This window comes from Fundulus heteroclitus, unplaced genomic scaffold (genome assembly GCF_011125445.2).
Source record: "Fundulus heteroclitus isolate FHET01 unplaced genomic scaffold, MU-UCD_Fhet_4.1 scaffold_40, whole genome shotgun sequence".
NCBI classification, from domain to species: Eukaryota; Metazoa; Chordata; class Actinopteri; order Cyprinodontiformes; family Fundulidae; genus Fundulus; species Fundulus heteroclitus.
This window is the reverse complement of record NW_023396813.1, coordinates 1,817,602-1,841,561: the sequence shown is the minus strand read 5'-3', so window position 1 is coordinate 1,841,561 and position 23,960 is coordinate 1,817,602. Positions and strand designations below refer to the sequence as shown.

General features: G+C 39.5%; 1 protein-coding gene across 7 annotated transcripts in view; it reads right to left on the bottom strand.

The window, feature by feature from the left end:
• The window catches only part of rad17 (RAD17 checkpoint clamp loader component), a 246,379-nt gene that overhangs the window by 204,734 nt on the left and 17,685 nt on the right, over window positions 1–23,960 (bottom strand). For 6 of the 7 annotated variants that reach the window (XR_004929135.1, XM_036130940.1, XM_036130942.1 and 3 more), the window contains exons 2-3: window positions 15,114–15,317; window positions 5,364–5,438 (exon numbers count right to left, since the gene is read on the bottom strand). Coding sequence is in view for 6 of the 7 variants with exons in the window: in XM_036130940.1 (XP_035986833.1) it covers window positions 5,364–5,438; window positions 15,114–15,317 (279 nt within the window). In the remaining variant the exon portion in view is untranslated. The remainder of the gene's footprint in view (window positions 1–5,363; window positions 5,439–15,113; window positions 15,318–23,960) is intronic. The other variant, XM_036130944.1, reaches the window with a different exon arrangement.

Genomic DNA, 23,960 nt, shown 5'->3' with positions numbered 1-23,960 from the left:
ATTTTTTAATCGAAATATTGTGTTAATTCAGATAAACAGCATTACATAGTGATGTTCTCTGGATGTTCATTTTATTCCCGTCATTAAATTCTTCAACTTCAAAGAAAGTTGTCACTCCTTTATTCTATATGTGTGCAGGGTTTGCTGTTAAAAGATCGCTAGTGCTTGAACTCATCCCTTTCAATCATTGTCTTGATATTAGCTTAAGAGCTGATCATCACCAGACAATACTTAACAGACAGAGAGTTATATATGAAACATTAAATAACTTTAAACAGTGTATAATTGCACAACAGAATTGGCATCCCAGAGGCGAGCAATCACAAATACAGCTTAAACTGCAAACATATCAGAATATCACCTGTGACATTTTTAGACTTTAGGAAAATAAAAGTTAACTAAAAAATGTCTCAGCTAGTGATAATAAACTGTACTACAAAGCTTAAATTCAGATGCTCGAATCAATCAAGGTATCTGTAATAACCAACAGTCTCAGAGTGGACTTAACTGTAAAGTTAAGCTTACTGACTGAACCAAAATTTGGTCCACATCTGTCTCCAGATGCTGTGACTCATGTTTGCTTAAACCACAAATCTTAAATGAAAGTCCACAGTTATACGCTTTCAAAATTAACTTCCAGTCCAGGAAAGTTAGATGCTCAAATATCTAACCTAAGATGCTTTGCATATTTGTCTAACAAGACATTTTAAAAGCTTACTTGTGTTGTGTAAAAAGTATTTGTCTCCAGATTTAACTCCTAGTTAATCTGAGGTGTCACCCTATTTATGTGGAAAGGGGGTGATTCTCTTAAAGCTAAAAGTGCTAATTTCCCTTAAAAGAAAGGTGAGAGGCACAAGCTAAAAAGCTAGTAATTCCTTAAAAGGTGAAGCCTTGCGCAAACGCTACTAATTCCTAAAGAAAAGTAAAGCAGTTGCTAAAGAGCTCGTAAGTCCTAAAGGTTTAGCGTTCTTAACACTAGAAAAACACTAGAAAAATTGTGTCGTCATAAGGCCAGAACGTCTTACATCTGAAGCTACACCTGTGGTGGACCAAGCAGACATAGAGAGGCAGAAGGTTGTTGTGCCGACCTCGTCAACTTATCTACAGATGAGTTGAATAATATAAACAGTATTAACTTTGATGCATGCGATAATAAGATTAAGGAACTAATTAACTTCATTCAGAATCCGACCAAAAGGACTCGGCATCAAGAGGCTGTGGAGATGAACAATATCTTCAGTTACAGGTTGAGCATCAGATTGTTTTGGACAGAGTGAGTGCTGCCAGACGTGAGCTCTCAAAGGCCAAGGTGAGGATGGAGGAAGCTGATGCTGAGACCAAGGACCCCAAAGCTCCTGATGCCAGCGAGGCTGCATCTCACCAGAGAAGTGCGTCCTCCACCCTTCAGGTGAAATGCTCACACGATCAACCTCAGCAGGTTGAATCATTGCAGGAGCTGGAATCACAGAACAGCTCTGCAGCTGACCCTAACCCTAATCAGTCTTGCCAAAATTTAGAACAGAACCTCTAAATTTTGAGTTTACAGGAAGTACTTCCACAGACTCCATGGGAGATGCTGGAAGTCAGACTGTCCATGATGAAGCCTTGCTTCATCCTGCTGCAGTGGACAGCTCCAAAGAGTACCAGGTGAACAACTCTGCAGACACAGGTGTTTCAGATTTGAGGGATGAGCAGCCATCACACCTGACTCATACCACCACCTGTCCTGACTCTGTGCTGCCCCCTAAGGGCAAGAAGTGCCACACATGTGGTCCACACCAATCTAAGCCTTCACCACATGTCAGAGTTCACACCTAATTGAGAAAACTCTCAATTAGATCAGGAACATTCTTCCTTACATCAAAAGTTAGTTCACAGACAGAGGGCTATTTAATAAACATTGAATAACTTTAAACAGTGTATAATTGCACAACACTTTAAATTGGTATATAAAAAAAGCCGTTTTAAAGCCAGTCAGCTCTCTTGCCTCTGGTGCCAACGCCACTCGCCAGTATCCTTTGCACAGATCCACAGTTGTGATGTAGCTTGGTGAACCAACTCTCTTCAATAGGTCATCAACCCTGGGTTAAGGATCAAAGTTGGACATGGTATTTGAATACCTGAAAACAATGCAGAACCTCTGGGAGCCATCTTTTTTTGGTACCAGCACAATTGGGCTGCACCACTCACTAGTAGAGTCCTTAATTATCCCCAAATCCATCATCAATTTTATTTCTTTTTCCAACACTGGCACCAACCTTTCTGGTATACGATAACTCTTTTGACGGCTCAGTGCATCCTTAGCCGAATCTTGTGTTGAACCAGTGATGTGAATCCTGGAGTTTCTCTAAAGAGCTGAGGATCCAAGCGAGGTTTTATGATACCCTGCTCCTTAAGGGACAAATGAAAAAGGTCAACTGAAGCACAACCTGACGTGCTAGTTGGACAAAAAATTTCAGTCACCTCCTCATCCTTAACTGCATGCACAAATAACTCTTGGTTTTGTTTTTTAACTTTTTTGGAAGGAACCTCAGGGTACCGTGTAGCATAGTCACATACTACTAATATGTAACAATGACCTACTGAGCTCCTTTCTAATTGGGCCACAATATCCATGCCTAGCCTTTTAAAATGTGTTTCAATGACTGGCAGTGGCTGTAGCTGGGCTCTCGCAACTCCCCTGCTTGAAGTGAACTGACACTTTTTCACAGGAGCTACAAAACTTAGAAATCTGAGTATACATTCCTGGCCAAACAAAACCACTGCTAATTCATCTCAGCATCTTGTGAAAAGCCACATGACCTACCCAGGGAATTGAATGGCTCAGCTCTATTACTTTAAGTCTGAACTGCTGTGGGAGGGCTAAAGCTTCTTACTTTCCCTTCTTCTAGTACAAGATGCCCCATTTTATGATGAAAACACCTTCTTCCAGGAAGTTTACCTGGCCGTGAGGAGTTCCCTCCACCCCCTGTCACCTTTTCAAACCAGGGCATTGGCCCAAGATCCTCCTTTTGGAGTGCCCCTACATCTGAGGGAATGTCAAAATCAAAAAAGTTAGATGGCTTAGCCAACTGTCCCCTCATTGCCCGAACCTTTACGCTCATCCCTTCTTTTCTGAGCTCTAGTCTTCTTAGTCTTTCCTGGCTCTGCTTCCAGAGACTCACCAAAAAAGGGCAGCTCTTCCAGATCTCCTCTTGCACTTTGTGCTATTATAACTATATGACAAGGTTTCAAGGGTCCTCTGGGTATCTCTTGACTTTTATCCACTGAAATCTGGGAGTCTCTGTTCACTGAAACTTGGGTATATTCAATAAATAGTTAAAAAGTCTTGTGTGCAAAGGGTTATTGATGTGCAAATCCATGCTCAAAGTTCTGTGCTAAATAAAGTGCTAGTTAAAGTGCAAGTGCTAGTTAAAGTGCAAGTTTAAAGTGCCAAACAAATTACTTTTATAAAAACAGTCCCAGTAATAAAGACCTCTTAGTTACACCTCCCTATGTTACAGCCACATCCTGAATATAAACCAATGACTGCTCAGTAAAGCTCATAGTTGCTCAACCACTTCCTTTTTCTCAAATGAGCTTTTCAAAATAAGACAAAATATGTAGACATGCTTCTGATTAAAGAGGAACATATTTTTGAAAATCTACTAAGTTGTACATCTTGGATTTTTACTGTTTTTGTCTTTAAAAACACAGCTTTATCATAGAATAAGTAGTATAATAAAATCATGCTAGAATTAACCTTCAACTGCCAGGAATTGAAAGATACAAGACACACCTTGGATGATTTCTGTTAAGAAATACTGCTAAATATACATCCATAAGTCGGATTTCTTGCATGGTATGATTATAGAGCAGAACTTTTAAGATAAGAGCTAAATAATTGTGAACGGGAATATGTGGTTATGTAAATGCCTGAAGGAAGTTCTGAGTAAATGATGAGTAAATGAGAAGCGTGATAACATTAGGCCCGTTTTTTAACCGAGCCGAGACCAGTCCGAGCTCGGTAACCGAGATAACTCTTGTGTGTAAATGGTCAGCAGACTGAATCGGACCACGCTAGACATAAACGGACCTCACTAACTGCAGACCAGTTCATCAGGAGGTCTCGGACTGGTTTTTTTTATCCCGGTTTTCTGATAACGAAGAGCGCATGAGCAGACCGCGTCATCCCCTTACAGTCAGCTGACTGTCCGCGGTTTTTCCGGCGTGCCTGGCTGCACGTCCCGATTCACACTCCATTCAGACAAATTTCAGACATTCATAATGATACTAGCTTCCTTACCATGCCACACGATTTCCAGTGATGATTCTGCTTAGCAGTGTGATGAACTTCAGTGTCTGTTGTTGTTTCCTGCGTCTGTAAATCCTTATTAGACGTTCGTTTGTCTTATCCACGTCCCAAAAGCTGACTCTGTCTAACCATAACATCCTGAATGTTACGGGTGCCGCCATTTTGATTTGCTCGGTCCCGCCTTCAATCCCAGAGAGCAGCAGTACCTTAGATCGTCACTAGGAGGCGAGGAGCAACCAAGGAACCGGGATAGTGTGGTGTGTAAACGGTCATCTCGGCTTGGTTAACTGATCCAAGCTCAGACTGGTCTCGGCTCGGCTAAAAAAGTATAGCGTAAACGGGCCTTATAATTGCACTGTGTTGTGTCTTTCTGCTGAAGCATCTTAAATTGGCGGCTTATTGAAGGGGAGATGAACATTGAGCTGCTGACTGCCTGAGGCTGGACCACAAGGACATTGCCACCAAGTCAATTCACCTCCTAAAAGCACTGGAACCACATCCAGACTGAAGAGGCTATGGAAGACGGAGGCCAAAGACTATGATTGATTAGCCTCATTTGGAGAAGAGGCACAAGAAGAATCAAAAGCCAACCACCTTATGCACGCCTACGTCCATTTTTGCCATGTGCCTGGACCATGGCTCAAAGGCTTTCTTTACATTGCGTCCTTGACTTACTGGCTTATTTACATGTGATATTACAGTCCTATTCCACTGACTTCCACTGTTCACATGTAACTCAAGGCAGGTGAGCGAATGCTTCAGGCAATAAAATGTAGTCAAACAAGTGAAGCGAACTGTTAAACATTAAGGGTATAATCTATATCTATCCCAATAACATATATTTCCTGTACACTCTCCAGTCATTCTAAAGCTGTAGGTGATTCTTTTTCAACCATTTTCAAATAATTGTCTTTTAATTCCTTCAAAATAAAATCTGTAGCAGTCTCATTTCTTTAACTGCAGTGGCAGGTTTTAAAGATAAATGATTTTGAAGTTGATATCCAAATGTATCTTCACTATCGGATTATGTTTACATATTTACAGAATAGCAATCATATCTTTTAGTTACCTTTGACACATTTGTGTGGGCTCTCAACCAGTTCTCAACTTCTTCAATCTTCTTTTTGTGGACAGCAAGTTCATCCTGTACGAACACAAAATAATGTGATGAGAAATAACTAAACATGATCTCCTAGATTTGTTCAATTCAATTCAATTTTATTTATATAGCGCCAATTCATGAAACATGTCATCTCGAGGCACTTTACAAAGTCAAAATCAGTCAGATTATACTGATTGGTCAAATATTTCCAATATAAGGGAACCAGTTGATTGCTTCAAAGTCCCGACAAGCAGCATTCACTCCTGGATAAGCGTAGAGCCACAGGGAGAGTCGTCTGCATTGTCCATGGCTTTGCAGCAATCCCTCATACTGAGCAAGCATGAAGCAACAGTGGAAAGAAAAACCACCCACTAGCGGGAAGGAAAAACCTCCAGCAGAACCGGGCTCAGTATGAACGGTCATCTGCCTCGACTGACTGGGGGTTACAGAAGACAGAGCAGAGACACATCAAGAGAGACAAAAAAAAAAACACAGAAGCACACATTGATCCAGTAATCTGTTCTACATTAGATGGTAATAGCGGGTGAGCCGTCTTCTCTGGATGATGTCACAGTTAACAGAACGCCAGACCAGGTGTGCCTACTATGAAGAAAAAGAGAGAGAGCAAAAAGTTAAAAGCCGAAATGACGACAGTCATTTCAATGTAATACAATGCAAAACTGGAGAACAGTAGACTGAAGAACAGTAGAAATCAGTAGAGTGAGAAAATTAGACCTATAGCCTATGCCTATCACAGCACAACTATAGAGATAGCTCAGGGTAACATGAGCCACTCTAACTATAAGCTTTGACAAATAGGAAAGTTTTAAGATTAGTCTTAAAAATAGACAGGGTGTCTGCCTCACGGACCAAAACTGGGAGTTGGTTCCACAGGAGAGGAGCCTGATAGCTAAAGGATCTGCCTCCCATTCTACTTTTAGAGACTCTAGGAACCACCAGCAGACCTGCAGTCTGAGAGCGCTCTCAGTGCTCTGTTAGGAATATACGGGGTAATCAGAGCTCTGATATATGATGGAGCTTGATTATTAAGGGCTTTATACGTTAGAAGAAGAATTTTAAATTCTATTCTTGATTTAACAGGAAGCCAATGAAGGGAAGCTAAAATTGGAGAAATATGATCCCTCTTGTTGATTTCAGAACTCTTCAGAACTCATCAGAACTCTTGCCGCAGCATTTTGGATCAGCTGAAGACTTCGAACTGCATTTTGTGGACTTCCTGATAGTAAAGAATTACAATAGTCTAGCCTTGAAGTAACAAATGCATGGACTAGTTTTTCAGCATCACCCCTGGACAGAATGTTTCTAATTTTGCCGATACTCCTGAGGTGAAAAAAGAAAACTCTGGAAACCTGTTTAATATGGGATTTTAATGACATGTCTTGGTCGAAAACAACACCAAGATTTTTAACTTTATTACCAGAGGCCAAGTTAATGCCATCCAGATTAAGTGATTGATTAAGAACTTTATTTTTGCATTATGTGTTGTCATTTCTGCTTTAACTTTCTGTTCTCTCTCTTTTCTCTTCATAGTAGGTACACCTGGTCTGGCGTTCTGTTAACTGTGACATCATCCAGAGAAGACGGCTCACCCGCTACTAACATCTAATGTAGAACAGATTACTAGATCAATGTGTGCTTCTGTGCTTTTTGTTTCTCTTGTTGTGTCTCTGTTCTGTCTTCTGTAACCCCAGTCGGTCGAGGCAGATGACCGTTCATACTGAGCCTGGTTCTGCCGGAGGTTTTCCTTCCCGTTAATGGGTGGTTTTTCTTCCCACTGTCGCTTCATGCTTGCTCAGTATGAGGGATTGCAGCAAAGCCATGTACAATGCAGATGACTCTTCCTGTGGCTCTACGCTTCCCCAGGAGTGAATGCTGCTTGTCGGGACTTTGATGCAATCAACTGGTTTCCTTATATAGGACATTTTTGACCAATCTGTATAATCTGACCCAATCTGTATAATATGATTGAACTTGACTTTGTAAAGTGCCTTGAGATGACATGTTTCATGAATTGGCGCTATATAAATAAAATTGAATTGAACTGAATTTTTTGAGGACTCTGGCCCAAAGATTACAACTTCTGTCTTGTCAGAATTTAAATGCAGGAAATTTAAATTCATCCAGCTTTTGATGTCATAAAGACATGACTGCAGTCGAAGTAACTGATTGGATTCATCAGGATTTATGGATAAATATAGCTGAGTGTCATCAGCATAACAGTGGAAATTAATCCCATGCTGTCTGATAATTTTGCCAATCGGAAGCATATAGTAAATAGAATTGGTCCAAGGACTGAACCCTGTGGTACTCCACAAGTGACCCTAGAGTTTGAGGAAGATTTATTATTAACATGAACAAACTGGAATCTATCCGACAGATAAGATTTAAACCAGCCTAATGCTTTTCCCTTAATCCCTACAGTATGCTCAAGTCTTTGTAGGAGAATATTGTGATCAACTGTATCAAATGCAGCACTGAGATCTGAGCACTGAGTATAGACACAAGATCTCAGTAGTTCGACAGTGCAATAAAAAACAAATATTTCTCACATTTTCCAAATGTTTCTATAAGTATTGTAATAATTCCTTTATTATTATTATTAATATTACTATTATTGTTTATATATATATATATATATATATATATATATATATATATATATATAAAATTCCTACCCAACAGTTGCAAAGTGCTTTAGAAGAAGACATATTACACGAATATTCGAACAGTAAAATATCTGAAATGAATTAGATGTTAAGGTTTTATAAATACACTACCATTCAAAAGTTTGGGGTCACATTGAAATGTCCTTATTTTTGAAGGAAAGGCACTGTACTTTTCAATAAAGATAACTTTAAACTAGTCTTAACTTTAAAGAAATACACTCTATACATTGGTAATGTGGTAAATGACCATTCTAGCTGCAAATGTCTGGTTTTTGGTGCAATATCTACATAGGTGTATAGAGGCCCATTTCCAGCAACTATCACTCCAGTGTTCTAATGGTACAATGTGTTTGCTCATTGGCTCACAAGGCTAATTGATGATTAGGAAACCCTTGTGCAATCATGTTCACACATCTGAAAACAGTTTAGCTCGTTACAGAAGCTACAAAACTGACCTTCCTTTGAGCAGATTGAGTTTCTGGAGCATCACATTTGTGGGGTCAATTAAATGCTCAAAATGGCCAGAAAAAGAGAACTTTCATTTGAAACTCAACAGTCTATTCTTATTCTTAGAAATGAAGGCTATTCCATGTATGTATATATATATATATATATATATATATATATATATATATATATATATATATATATATACACACCATACATATATATATATATATATATACATACTACATATATAATATACATATACATATATATATCAACATAGACATATATATACCACAATATTATATATACATATACATATATATACAGATATTATATATATGACTATATGACTATACATATAGTAGATATATAACATATACATATATATATACATATATATATATACATATACATATATTATATTACTCATATATGTATATATACATATATATATACATATATGTATATATCATATACATATACATATACTTGTATATATACGTATATAATACATATACATATTATATCATACATATAGTATAATATTAACTTATATACATATATACATATACATATATACTATACATAATATATACATATATATATACATATACATATACATACATATACATATATACATATACATATATATATACATATACATATACATACATATACATATACATACATATACATATATATATATATATATATATACATATATATATATATACATACATATACATATATATCTATCTATATATATACATATATATATATATATATATATATATATATATATATATATATATATATATATATAATATATATATATATATATATATATATATATATATATATATATATACACACACACACACACATACACTATATGTTGATGGCATTAAAAATATTTCTACGAGCATTAAAAGAGCATTAAAATGCATTAAATTAGGGTTACTCATTCCTGTATAAACCCTGTCATGGTCATTCACAGTTCTGAGCAGAAACTTAGAGGGAACAGGGCATTCTCTATTGGGCCCTAAATTATAGAACAACTTAGCTTTGTACATTTGACAGGCCCCACCACTGTACAGTTTTAAAACCTGTCTCAAAACCTATTTTTACTCAATAGAGGTGTCAAGTAACGAAGTACAAATACTTTGTTACTGTACTTAAGTACACTTTTTAGGTATCTATACTTTACTCCATTACTTATTTTTCTTCCTACTTCTGACTTCTCGCATTACATTTTCACACAAGTATCTGTACTTTCTATTCCTTACATTTTTAAAACAAACGTTACTCATTACTCTTGGCTTCAGTTTAATATTTATAAATATTTATTTCACGTAATGTGCGCCCTCCAATGCAGATCATTGGCGCCATCCACACCTAGTGAGAACTAGTGTAATTGGATGAGTCATATAACGCAAACACTCATTGGTTAGCTATTCTCTTTCTTTATTTCTTTCTTTCTCTCTCTCTCTCCACACACACAAACTACATAGAATGTTTTTGCACCAAAGGGTATAGTTTACCTTAGGTATTTGATGGAACTCACACATTTATGTTCTGGCAGTTCTGCAGGCTTGAATACTACCTCTGTTTGGAATTGAATTCCAATAAAGTTTGAGAGAGAACCTGCTTCTTGAGTGACTTTGTCTTTGACTAATGGGTTAATGATTATGTTGTGTCTTGGGCCACATGTAGAACTAATCAGTGTTTAAATTAAGCTTTCAATTCATATAGTGGCCTTTTTTTAAAGGTTACTTTATACTTTTATACTTTAAGTAGTTTTTGGAGCACATACTTTTTCACTTTTACTTGAGTAAAGAGGTCAAGTTGATACTTCAACTTTTACCAGAGTGTTTTTTAAACTGCAGTATCTATACTTCTACTTAAGTAACAAATGTGTGTACTTTTGACACCACTGTTACTCATTGGCCTTCAACCTTACTGAGATTTTATGTTACTCAACTTTTCTTGGTATATGTATTTCTGCTGTGCCGGCTGGTTCTATTATGTTTGATATCAAGTTTATTATTATTAGTAGTAGTAGTAGTATTAAAGGCATACTATGCAACATTTTTCAGTTTATTTATTGTGTTCCATACCGTTTTGGATGATTAAATGAGTCATTTCAGGTCGAACAAAGGTTTTCTCGGCCGCCCTGGTGGTCTGTGGGGGAAATACCGCACTTGCAATTGCAAGAGCCCTCGGCCCGCACTCACAGGCTCAGAAGTCTCGTGCAAGACCGCGAGAGTCGGTATTTGCCCTGCCATTCACTATATGCACGCGCGAAAGCAACAACAAAGAACCGCGTGTTAACGTCAAATAAACATGCAAGCATATCGAGTTTTATTATTATTATTTTTTTTGTTTTTTTTATGTTGGCGAGACGCTACTGCGGCGGCGGCGGCGAGGCGGCAGCCGCGGCTTGGCGAGGCGGCTTGGCGAGGCGGCCGCGGTAGCGTCTCGCCAACATAAAAAAATAATAATAATAATAATAAAACTGGCGAGGCGGCGGCGGCGGCCGCCTCGCCAAGATAGCGCTGCGGGAAGCTTGATGTTCATACTTTCACTGTGTTAGTCATTGTTTGTACTGCCGTTTTTTCCACTTTTCGTTGCGTTCGCCTGTCTGCTAAGCTCAACACAACCGTGCCTGGCTTGACGGAGAAACCAGAACAGCTGAGCATCTTTACGACACTGCACTTTTACTTTCGCCCTCTGGGGGAAGCCTCGCTGGAAAATCAACCCTGGTTGCATAGTATACCTTTAATAATAATAATAATAATAACTATTATTATTATTATTGTTATTGTTTTAAATTGTTGAGTCTTTACCCAAGTCCTTTTATTATATCTTATTTTGTTTTACCTCGTGTTAAAGTGCCATTTAAATAATTATGACAATGATGATGATTATGATCACAAGAAACTTTTACATCACCTCCCAGAAGTTGGAAAGAAAAGAGACAAAAACATTTTTTCACACCTCATTTAGTAACTCAAGGCATTATTTTAAACTAAATATTTTAGGCTAAAATATTGAACTGTTTATTGGTTGTTTTTTCTTCAATCCCACCTTTATGTTTAGTCATTTCTGCCAAAAGCTGCAGCATTTTGATTCAATCCTTCTGAATGCAATATTCGCAAGCCATACTCTAATTGGATGGAAAGAAACCTGTCTGTTATTAGCTGGTGAGGTGGACAGTTTTTGAAGTCACGAGCGCACATAGTCGAAATTATATATTATGTGTATGGGAGAAACAGCCGAGCGAGCGCACAGCTGGTGTTGAGCGTGGAAGTGGCAGGTCACGGGCAGACACGGAACGACCGCGAGCATAGTGGATTGAGAAGAGTTTATCAGTTTTGAGAGCGCGTGATGTTTAAACGCTGAATCCCTGTCTCACTACGCGTTCAAACAAAAGGCACAAATATCGCCCCAGAAGTGGGTATACGTAATTCTCACTGAAAAATACGTGGCTATGCGCCGTATACGTGCGTTGACCCTGGACTACACTGTCCGACTTCATGTGACATTGTCAAGCATTGACACCCATTGTGCAAGGCTAAATTTTTTTGTTTTACAAACACGGCAAAATTCTTCGTCATCTTTACCGTCGACAGGCTGCAGCCATGTCCCGAATTCCTCGTTTTCCACCCACTTTTGTTGAAATTTGCATTTTCCCATTCTGTAGCGCTTCCTCTGCCTCAAGCTTCTTTTCCGAACATTGTAAAAACATACGGCTTTACAATCAACCGGAAGCAGTTCAGCGTGTTTGGTTCCGCGCACACACGCGGAATCAGTTATATCTGATATAATATATCTGATGAAACTGTTTTTATGAATGTATTTTTTCAGAAATCACATTTAATGACTTAATGCCAATTAAGACCTTAATTTGAAAAATAATAATTTAATCACTTTTAATGCTTTTTAATGACCCACGGAAACCCTGCTCATAGACAACTTTTAACATCTGTTCAACACAGATGGTTTCTCTCTAAATAGCTCAGGTGCAAAACAGCTGATTTCAAACATCTTCTATTCTGTGAACCATGCACCATCAGCTTTGTCCCAAAACAAAGCCCAATAATAATGTATGTCTATTCTATTAAAATCTTTGTATCTGTATAATGGGTCTGTTTTATGTGTTGTCTTCACAATTCAGAGGGCCCCATGCCTTTCTTTGCCTAGGGTCACACCTGTAGGGAAAAGCCGGTATAGAAAATCCATGAAGGGTGGGATGTTAAATTTTTAAGCAGTTTAATAAAATTGCTCAAGGTTTATCAGAAAAAAAACATAACTTACTTTTAAATATGAATATTTTTAATTAGCAAAATGTTATTAATGTATTTCGTAAAGTTAAATATTGTTGAAGGTAATCTTGGCCGCAGTACTGTCTGGCAGGTGTTTTTGGGTCGGAGTAAAATGAGTCATAAAAGCTCTCTGAGAATCACCTCTGGCCTCACCCAGTTAGAACCCGCTTTCCAGTCCATGTTTGTAGCTGCAATTTATTTTTTTGATGTAGTATCCTTAATAATCAAAATCAAAATCTTTGTCATTTTATTAGGAGTGTCCCGGGGTGCTGCGGCTCATTAGATGGACGCTGTTGTTTATTAACTGACAGCCGCTCTGACTGCAGCTCTGCCTTCTTTGGTTCAGAAAAGCGCAGGAGAAATAATTTATTCTTTATTACTTTTTCCAATGCGGACCAAGTCAAATGCGGGACATTGTTTCACATTCAGACCCTTCCTCAAAAAAATAAAATAAAATAAAAATTAGCCTGAGCTAATGCTTTACTCTTCAAGTTTTAAATAAAACGTAACAACGAATCATGAGGAGGGGCCTGTTTAGTCACTGCATTTATCAGCTAAGTTGCTGGAAGCCAGTGAATAAACGCTGACAGGCGACATGGCCACAGGTGGAAATAATTCATTAATTAACTGCAGGAGCAGCGACAGACTGCTTACCGATGGTAGTTGTTGTCAGATGGTCAATCCGCTCCACTTCCTGACTTGCTGGTTTGCATAAATCCAAAGAAAACCTTTGACCACCACTACTGTCATTCATGCGTCTGTGGCCAGTTTGAGATGCTGTTTCAAAAGTTAGAATGATTGAGCACCGATAAAGCTCAGATTGGCAGATGTCCGCTTTGCAAAGACCCGCCCTACTCTCTGATTGGCTAATGTTCCGGTTCTGCTAGGTTTCATTGGTTGAGAGCAGCTTCAGTTTAAAACCTTGAATAAAAAGTGCAGACGGAACAATTTGCGCTCATTTTCCACATGACGGAAATCCGTCTCAGCGACGGAGAACTTTAACCCCTGCCGTAGTGTGTCTGGGCTCTCCCTTAGAGATAGGGTGAGGAGCTCAGTCATCCGGGGAGGACTCAGAGTAGAGCCGCTGCTCCTCCACGTCCAGAGGAGCCAGTTGAGGTGGCTCAGGCATCTGGTTAGGATGCCTCCTGGACGCATCCCTGGTGAGGTGTTCTGGGCACGTCTCACCGGGAGGAGACCCAGAGGGAGACCCAGGACACGCTGGAGGGACTATGTCTCTCGGCTGGGCTGGGAATGCCTTGGGGTTCCTCCGGAGGAACCGGTCCAAGTAGCTGGGGAGAGGGATGTCTGGGCCTCCCTACTGAAGTTGCTACCCGACTCCAGATAAGCGGAAGACAATGGATGGATGGAGATATATATATATCTTTGTACTTGTACAGCACTTGTACAGCACAAGTCAGATGACCCCAAAGAGCTTTACACTACAGTTAGTCATTCACCAATTCATGCACACATTCACACACTGCGCTGGTGAACTATGTTAGTAGCCACAGCTGCCCTGGAAAAAAATTATGATGGATGTATGGATGGAGGTTTTGCACACAGTTGGAATGTCTTTTTCCGACATCGCTCCTACTTCTATACCGTAGCATCCACCAGTTAGCCGAGTTGCTGTCAGCTGCCGTTGATCACATGGGGTCAAGGTGTGGGATACAACCACTGCTACATGTAAATCTTGAAGCGGATTCAACAATGGAGCAGAATGCTGAAGTGGAGCGCATCTGTAAGTGCGCTTATATCTGAGATTTTAGATGCAAGCCGATATAATCCGATACTTGTTATTTTGCTGATATCGGACTTATTTCCAATATTAATATTGGATCAAAACATCCCTATGAGGCACTATCAAGAAAAAAAACTTGTACAACATCTGATCCAAAAAGAAATTATGCTAAGTAACATATAACATATAAATCGCCAAAATACAACATAAATGACAGGATGATAAAAAACTGAAAGCAACCAACAATTACTAATAGTCTAACATGTTGCCATACGACTTGTACAAAGGTTTGGATTGTATTTTCCATAATGTTAAAATCCATTAAACATGACTGCTTTATTTCATATCACATTTTTGGGGATCTTAGTCACATAACAGAATATTGGAATTAAATACCTTAAAATACCTTAATTACTTTTCGAACGGGACAATGTTATGTGAATAATACATGTTTTCTATATATCAAAGCATGGAAGCTACAGCTACCTTTATTGTCCCAAGTGTTGAAGTTTACCTGTGAACAAGGTGAATATTTGTCAACCCAAGGCTTATCTGGATCTCTTTCACTTGATTTTGTCAGCCGAAGAAAGCTATTTGTGTCGCCTTTTCTCCTCCAAGACCGCTTGCCTTCAGGTTGGGAGCTCAAATCCTCTCTCTTTCCAGACCGAAGCTTTTTGTCAGACGGATCAGAGAAGGATGGAGCCACCCACTTATTTACCTGTTAGGCAAGCAGAATAAAGTGTGTAAATTAAGGACTGTACACAAAACACACATACAACCACACACACACACACACACACACACACACACACACACACACACACACACACACACACACACACACACACACACACACACACACAAGCAGGAGTCATTTAATTTTATTAACAATATATTTATCTCTATTTGTCATTGCAACTTAAGGCCCGTTTACACTACACTTTTTTAACCGAGCCGAGCCCAGTCTGAGCATGGATCAGTTAACCAAGCCAAGACGACCGTTTACACACCACACTATCCCGGTTCCTTGGTTGCTCCTCGCCTCCTAGTGACGATCTGCGGTACTGCTGCTCTCTGGGATTGAAGGCGGGACCGAGCAAATTAAAATGGCGGTGCCCGTAACATTATGGTTAGACGGAGTTGGCTTTTGGGAAGTGGATAAGACAAACAAACGTCTAATAAGGATTTACAGACGCAGGAAACAACGACAGACACTGAGGTTCATCACACTGCTAAGCAGAATCATCTCTGGAAATCGTGTGGCACGGTAAGGAAGCTAGAATTTTTATGAATGTCTGAAATTTGTCTCAGGGTTTCCCGCAGCGCTATCTTGGCGAGGCGGCTGCCTCGCCAAACTCACGCTACCGCCTCGCCAACATTCCAAAAAAACAAAAACAACCTAACTCTATATGCTTGCATGTTTATTTGACGTTAACACGCGGTTTTTTGTTGTTGCTTTCGCACGTGCATATAGTGAATGGCAGGGAAAAAACACATGGATACGACCACCCCCCTCCCCCTCCGCGAGTCGGTCCAAAACTAGTCGTCCTCCCCCCCGCTCTGCGAGTCGGTCCACGCAAAACTAGTCGTCTCCCCCCACGCACCGCGAGTCGGTCCGCGCAAAACTTGTCGTCTCCCCCCCCCCCCAACTCACCGCCTCGCCTAAGCAAATTCCTGTGGGAAACACTGTGTCCGAATGGAGTGTGAATCGGGACGTGCAGCCAGACACGCTGGAAAAACCGCGGACAGTCAGCTGACTGTAAGGGGATGACATGGTCTGCTCATGCGCTCTTCGTTATCAGATAACCGGGATAAAAAAAAAAAAAAAAAAAAAAACAGTCCGAGACCTGCTCAGGAACTGGTCTGCAGTTAGCGCGGTCCGTTTGTGTCTAGCGCGGTCCAGTTCAGTCTGCTGACCATTTACACACAAGAGTTATCTCGGTTACCGAGCTCGGACTGGTCTCGGCTCGGTTAAAAAAGTGTAGTGTAAACGGGCCTATACATTCCAATGAAATCTTTCCTCTGCATTTCACCCGTCCCTTAGGGAGCAGTGGAATGCCAGTGTGTGGCACCCGGGGAACAAGCTGGGCAAAGGCCTTGCTCAGGGACCCAGTGACATTCTTAGGGATTCAAACCCAGAACCTTGCACCCTCTCTAGGACGGAAATATCCCTCTCTCTAATCACTAGGGCACCACTCCCCTATTAGGACTTGCATAAACTTTCATTATTTTGTAATAATTCAATATGTGCATAACTCTACAAACACAAACACACAACTACAAATGTGAAAAAATATTAGCGCATCCTCAAAGAAGCTTAATTTTATTGGTAAACATTATATTCAAAAACTTTATTTAATAATAACCACATTTCAAGTTAAAATGTGGCATAATTTCCAAAACTAGAATTATGAAACAATCTAAAACAACAGCACATGCATGCTTGCGAGCAGAACTATACTGGTCAAAAAATGAAAGGGAACACTAAAACAACATAATGTAACTTAAATTTAATCACAACTCTGTGAAATCAAACTATCCACTTAAAAATCAACACTGATTGACAATCAGTTTCACATGCAGTGCAGTATCTGCCTCACGGACCAAAACTGGGAGTTGGTTCCACAGGAGAGGAGCCTGATAACTTAAGAATCAGCCTCCCATTCTACTTTTAGAGACTCTAGGAACCACCAGTAGACCTGCAGTCTCAGAGCGAAGTGCTCTGTTAGGAACATACGGGGTAATCAGAGCTCTGATATATGATGGAGCTTGATTATTAAGGGCTTTATACGTTAGAAGAACAATTTTAAATTCTTGCTTTATTGCTGCAGCATTTTGGATCAGCTGAAGACTTTGAACTGTATTTTTTGGACTTCCTGCTAGTAAACAATTACAATAGTCCAGCCTTGAAGTAACAAATGCATGGACTAGTTTTTCACCATCACCCCTGGACAGAATATTTCAGAGGTGAAAAAAGGAAACTCTGGAAACCTGTTCATTATGGGATAACACCAAGATTTTTTACTTTATTACCAGAGGCCAAGTTAATGCCATCCAGATTGAGTGATTGATTAAGAAGTTTATTTTTTGAGGTCCAAAGATTACAACTTCTGTCTGCAGGAAATTTAAAGTCATCCAGCTTTTGATGTCATCAAGACATGCCTATAGTCGAAGTAATTGATTGGATTCATCAGGATTTATGGTGTCATCAGCATAACAGTGGAAATTAATCCCATACCTTCTGGTAATTTTGCCAGTCGGGAGCATATATATAGTAAAGAGAATTGGTCCAAGGACTGAACCCGGTGGTACTCCACAGGTGACCCTAGAGTTTGAGGAAGATTTATTATTAACATGGACAAACTGGAATCTGTCCGACAGATAAGATTTAAACCAGCCTAATGCTTTTCCCTTAATCCCTACAGTATGCTCAAGTCTTTGTAGGAGAATATTGTAATCAACTGTATCAAATGCAGCACTGAGATCTAACAGGACAAGTTCAGGTCTACACAAGTCCATTCTCTGAGGCCATGAGAATATCATAAGTGACCTTCACCAGAGCTGTTTCAATGCTATGATGAGCTCTGAAGCCTGACTGAAACTCTTTAAATAGGTCATAACTTTGTAAATGTTCACATAGTTGATTAGCAACTATTTTCTCAAGAATTTTAGATAGGAAAAGAAGATTAGATAGATATAGGTCTGTAAATTATTAACTCATCTTGATCGAGAAGGTTTCTTAAGCTGTCTTAATAACAGCTACTTTAAAAGCCTGGGGTACATATCCATTTACTAAGGATAGATTAATCATGTCTAAAATAGTGCCACTGATCAAAGGGAATACCTCCTTAAACAACTTGGTTGGGATTGGGTCTAACATACAGGTAGAAGGTTTAGATGAAGTTACAGTTTTAGATTGTTCAGAAAGCTCTACTGCTTCTAAACAGTTCAAACACTGCACAGCTTCTAAAGATTTCTCCAAGGTTTCCTCACTTTCTGACGACAAGGTATTCATGTTTGGGAGGGTGCCAATTATTTTATTTTTGAAGGAATCAATTTTATTTATGAAGAATCCCATAAAGTCCTTACTGCTAAGAGCTAAGGGAATGGATGGATCAACGGAGCTGTGACACTGGGTAAGTTTGGCAATTGTACTAAAGAGAAATCTAGGATTATTTTTATTCTCCTCAATTAATGATGAAAAAATATGCTGCTCTAACTCTGATAAGGGTCTTTTTTATACAACAGTAGACTGTTTTTCGAGATTAGGTAGGATTCCTTTTAGTGTGTAGATTCCTCCTAATGCATGAAAATTCTAGACCTCATGTGGCTGGGGTGTGTCAGCAGTTCCTGCAAGACGAAGGCATTAATGGTATGGACTGGACCGCCCATTCCCCAGAACTGAATCCAATTGAGCACATCTGGGACATCCCGGAGTCGGCGGATGCGTTATTCCAGGTCTGGGAGGAGATCCCTCAGGAGACCATCCATCACCTCATCAGGAGCATGCCCAGGCATTGCAGGGAGGTCGTACAGGCACATGGAGGCCATATACACTACTGAGCCTCATTTGACTTGTTTTTACGACATTGCATCAAAGTTGAATATGCCTGTAGTGTGTTTTTGCACTTTAACTTTGAGTGTAACTCCAAATCCAGACCTCCATGGGTTAATAAACTTGATTTCCATTGATACTTTGTGAGTGATTTTGTTGTCAGCACATAAAACTATGTAAAGTACAAAGTATTTATTATATATTTCAGTCATTAAGATCCAGTATGTGTTATTTTAGTGTTCCCTTTATTTTTGAGCAAGGTATATGACAAAATATAATAAATAGAAATATGAAAACTTCCTGTTTTTTTCTGAATTTATAATGTGGTGGAAAATAAACAAAATAAACACGGCAAAGAAAGAAAGAAAAAAACATTAAAATATACTGTATTTAATCAAACATTTCAGTGATTTAAGTACCGTTGTATCCGTAAACTTAAACATAGATTGTGATAAGGCTTGTTTGTTCAGTTAAAAGAAACTTTTAAATACAACTTTTAAACAGGCATTATACATACCTCTCATTAAGCCCACATTTCTATATTAAAAGTTTTTTATTGATCTGATGAAATAGTATAATCTAAGAAATAGTGTGTTCATTAGTGGAAATCAAAGTGAAAAGAAATAGAGGCTTGAAAACATCAGTCTGTGTTTAATTAATCTATCAATATCTACACTTAGAGAACTCGGATACTGAAATAAACTAATCAATAACTCAATCAGTAACTCTCCCGGATGTGGGGAAAACAGTAAAGGTGGACTCATCAGAGAACAATACATGTTTCAAATTGTCCACAGCCCAAGATTTGCGCTCCTTGCACCATTGAAACCGATGTTTGGCATTGGCACGAGTGACCAAAGGTTTGGCTATAGCAGCCAGGCTGTAGATATTGACCCTGTGGAGCTCCCGACAGATAGTTTTGGTGGAAACAGGAGAGTTGAGGTGCACATTTAATTGTGCCATGATTTGGGGAGCCGTGGTTTTATGGTTTTTGGATACAATCCGGGTTAGCACCCGAACATCCCTTTCAGACAGCTTCCTCTTGCATCCACAGTTAATCCTGTTGGATGTGGTTCGTCCTTCTTGGTGGTATGCTGACATTACCCTGGATACCGTGGCTCTTGATGCATCACAAAGACTTGCTGTCTTGGTCACAGATGCGCCAGCAAGACGTGCACCAACAATTTGTCCTCTTTTGAACTCTGGTATGTCACCCATAAAGTTGTGTGCATTGCAATATTTTAAGCAAAACTGTGCTCTTACCCTGCTAATTGGACCTTCACACTCTGCTCTTATTGGTTCAATGTGCAATTAATGAAAATTGGCCACCAGGCTTGTCCAATTTAGCCATTAAAACCTGCCACACTAAAATGAGAGGTGTTTCAGTTTCATTGACCAACCCCTGTAAATAATAATAAATACTAGGGCTGGGCGATAGGACGATACATATTGTACGGACGATAGAAAAGTGTCTACAGTGCTAATTCTATTCTATCGTTTATCATTTCTAACACCATTTTATCTTGTATTTAAGCAAATATTTCCCAATGTAGACTACGACTAACGTATTAGTGTAGTCACGTAGCCTACACACAGTTTATAAGTGATAAACAAGATTTATTTATTTTTAATTCACAAAGAAGCGCCGTCTTGTGGTTTCCCAACATGACGCTGCTTTACGGCTTTTGACTCACACGCGGGTTTTGCGACATGCTTTACGTTACTTAACTCATGAGAGCTGAGAGATGGAGACGCAGGAGGCTGAAGTCTTAAACCCGTGGTCGCAATAAACAGAGACATCTACGCCGGCAACCCAAGATGAAGCACTTTTATCAAAAAGAGGGGGTACGTCTGTGATTTGGTTGCATTTTGGATTTAGGAAGTCCGACACGGAGCAGATAACGGTCGTTTGCAAACTATGCCACAAGACTGTTCCCTCACCCGATGGCAACACGACAAACCTCTTCTATCACTTAAAGAAGAACCACGAAAAAGAATACATTAGGATCCAAAAAGTGCAAGGTAAAGCAAGTTGTGAAACAGCAGGAGGAAGTTGCAAAAATAAAAATCATAGCCAGCCGAAGATAACAGAGTCATTAGCACGATGCACCCGTATGAGAAAACTTCTCAGCGACATAAACAAATCACAGTTGCCATTGTGCAATACATATGTCAAGGCATGGTCCCCGTGTACGAAGTTGAGAAGGAGAGCTTCCGAGAGCTTGTCAAAGTCCTTTACCCGAGGTACGTTATGCTCAGTCGCAAGCACTTCAGCCAAGTGGAGTTGCCTCGCTTATATGACGCATGCCGGGCCAAAGTAGAAAGGGAGGTTTGCAGCGTGGTACATTTCGCCTTGACAAGCGACCTGTGGACAAGCAGGGTGACGCAGCCCTATATGAGTGTAACCATCCATTTCATCAGTGAAGACTGGACCCTCTGCGCTCGCTGCTTACAGACTGCCTACTTTCCAGATGACCACACAGGAGCCATGTTAGCCCAAGGTATGTTACAGGAGCAGTAATAGTGTCATTCTGCTATTGCTGCATATTTATTCTATTCATGATATTTATTTATATATAAATAAAAGCGTTTATATATCTAGGTCTGACAGATACACTGGAGTCATGGGGGCTGCAAGAATGCCACCTAGTCTGTGTCACCACAGATGATGCCACCAACAACATCACTGCAATGGAACTGAATGAATGGCAACGGCTACAATGCTTTGGTCACCGTCTCCAGCTAGCTATTGGTAAGTGTAATTTAAGTGTAATTTAGTGCGAGCATGAGTGCATCACTGAGGGAGCGTGTCTGTTTTTCTGTGTATTATGTTATCTGTGTACTTCTTGAGCTGGCGTCTTTCTCAAATAATTTCACCATGGTAACAAGTGGTGACGATGACTATTCTTAATTAAACTGACAACAACAAAATATTAGTGCAATTTAACTTGTTTGTTTATCCTGTTTTATGTTTGATCAGCCTACACACAACACATTAATACTGAACAGGGTTTCGCCCAGCTAATGGAGTAATCCTGGTGGTGGGTCTCGTAATGGATAACAGGAGTTGAATTAGATTTAATTAGATTTTATAATAAATTAAATGCATTTATAATTTATATCCTGAAATTCACATTTGTTATTAAATTACATAATTTTTTCTTTTATCTATACAGAGAACGCTTTGAAAGCTCTCACACCAGCATCTACAAAGCAGGCTGTGGAACGTGCAGTTGGGGTCTGTAAAGAGGTTGTGAGTGCTTTCTCCAACTCGTGGAAGAGAAAACGTGATTTGGCCATGGCTCAAGCAGTGCTGGGCTTGCCTCCCCATCAGCTCATCACTGAAACCCCCACAAGATGGGGTTCACGGCAGCAGATGATCCAGAGGTTCCTGGAGCAGGAGAAACCTCTGTCACAGGTCCTTCTTGCAGACAAGAACGTGAGACGTTGAAACTGGACATTGCACACTGATTCCTTGGATTCTGATTATGTTTGCAGCCTAGATTCACCTCCTGATGAAAGTAACCCATTTCCTTTGTTATCTGACTTAGGCAAGAAATCTGGTGCCAAGCTGGCAAGATATGATGGTACTAGAGTCCATGAACAAGGCACTGGGTCCACTGTTCGAGTTTATTGATGCTTTATCGGGGGAGAAGTACGTCACCGTATCTTTTCTGAAACCAGTACTGCACCTCTTCAACAATGAAATACTCAGCCAGAAAGATGGGGACACAGAGCTCTCAAAAGCAATCAAAGAGGGTAACCTTAAGTACTTCAATTAAAGTATGATGACTGTACCACCATCAACCTTCTAGACATGGCGACATTTGTTGACCCACGGTTTAAGACAGCCTATATGAAGGAGGAGAGGGTGGAGTTTATAAAGATGAGAGCTGCAGCAGAGCTGGTGGACATGGCAACGCCGGCACCTGAAAGTGAAGAAACAACAGCCACCTCCATTTCACCACCAGCTGCTGAAGATTATCCAGACCTTCCTTGTCCAACAAAGAAGACAAAGAAGAGTTTGGGGAGCTACTTCAAAAAGGCACCAGCTGCAGGCCAAGACACCAGCCGCTCTCAGTCAAGCAGAACATCCATTGAACTGGAGCTCTCCATGTATCTTCAAACACTTGGGCCTGATTCAGAGGCTGACCCTCTGGGATGGTGGAAACATGAGTTAAACTTCCCATTAGTGGCCAGGCTTGCTAAGAAGTACTTGTGCATTCCTGCTACTAGTTCTGAACGGGACTTCAGTGTGAGTGGGAACATTGTCACATGTAAGAGGTCATGTCTTAAGCCAAATACAGTTGACCAACTTGTTCTCCTCGCACTCAACCTATATATTTGACAGAAACAACATTTCTACGTCGACAATGTCAGACCAGATCAGACATACTTTATGTTTGCACTTTTTTCATGGTTGGTGGCTTAAACAGTTTATAGCTATATTCAACTCGGATTTATTTAATTTCGATAATTTATATTGCCATTATGGTATGCAAACTTTGCACTACAAGGTTAAATATTTCAGAAACTTGTAACTAACTTTCGTTCAAAACTGTGTGCTTTTCTACTCAGAAACTTAAACTAAACATTAGTGCACTTTGATTTATTTATTTTGGTAATTTAAATTAAAAACCTGTAAGATTTTGAAAAAAAATGTGAAGGGTACTGTAGCACTACCTCTGCCTCATTTAATGTATTTATGTTGCTGCACTACAATTTATTTTTCTAATTTGTGACAGTTCTATAAATGTCACTTCAAAATAAAGTTGGAAAAAAGTAATTAATTATGTTGTTTTGTCA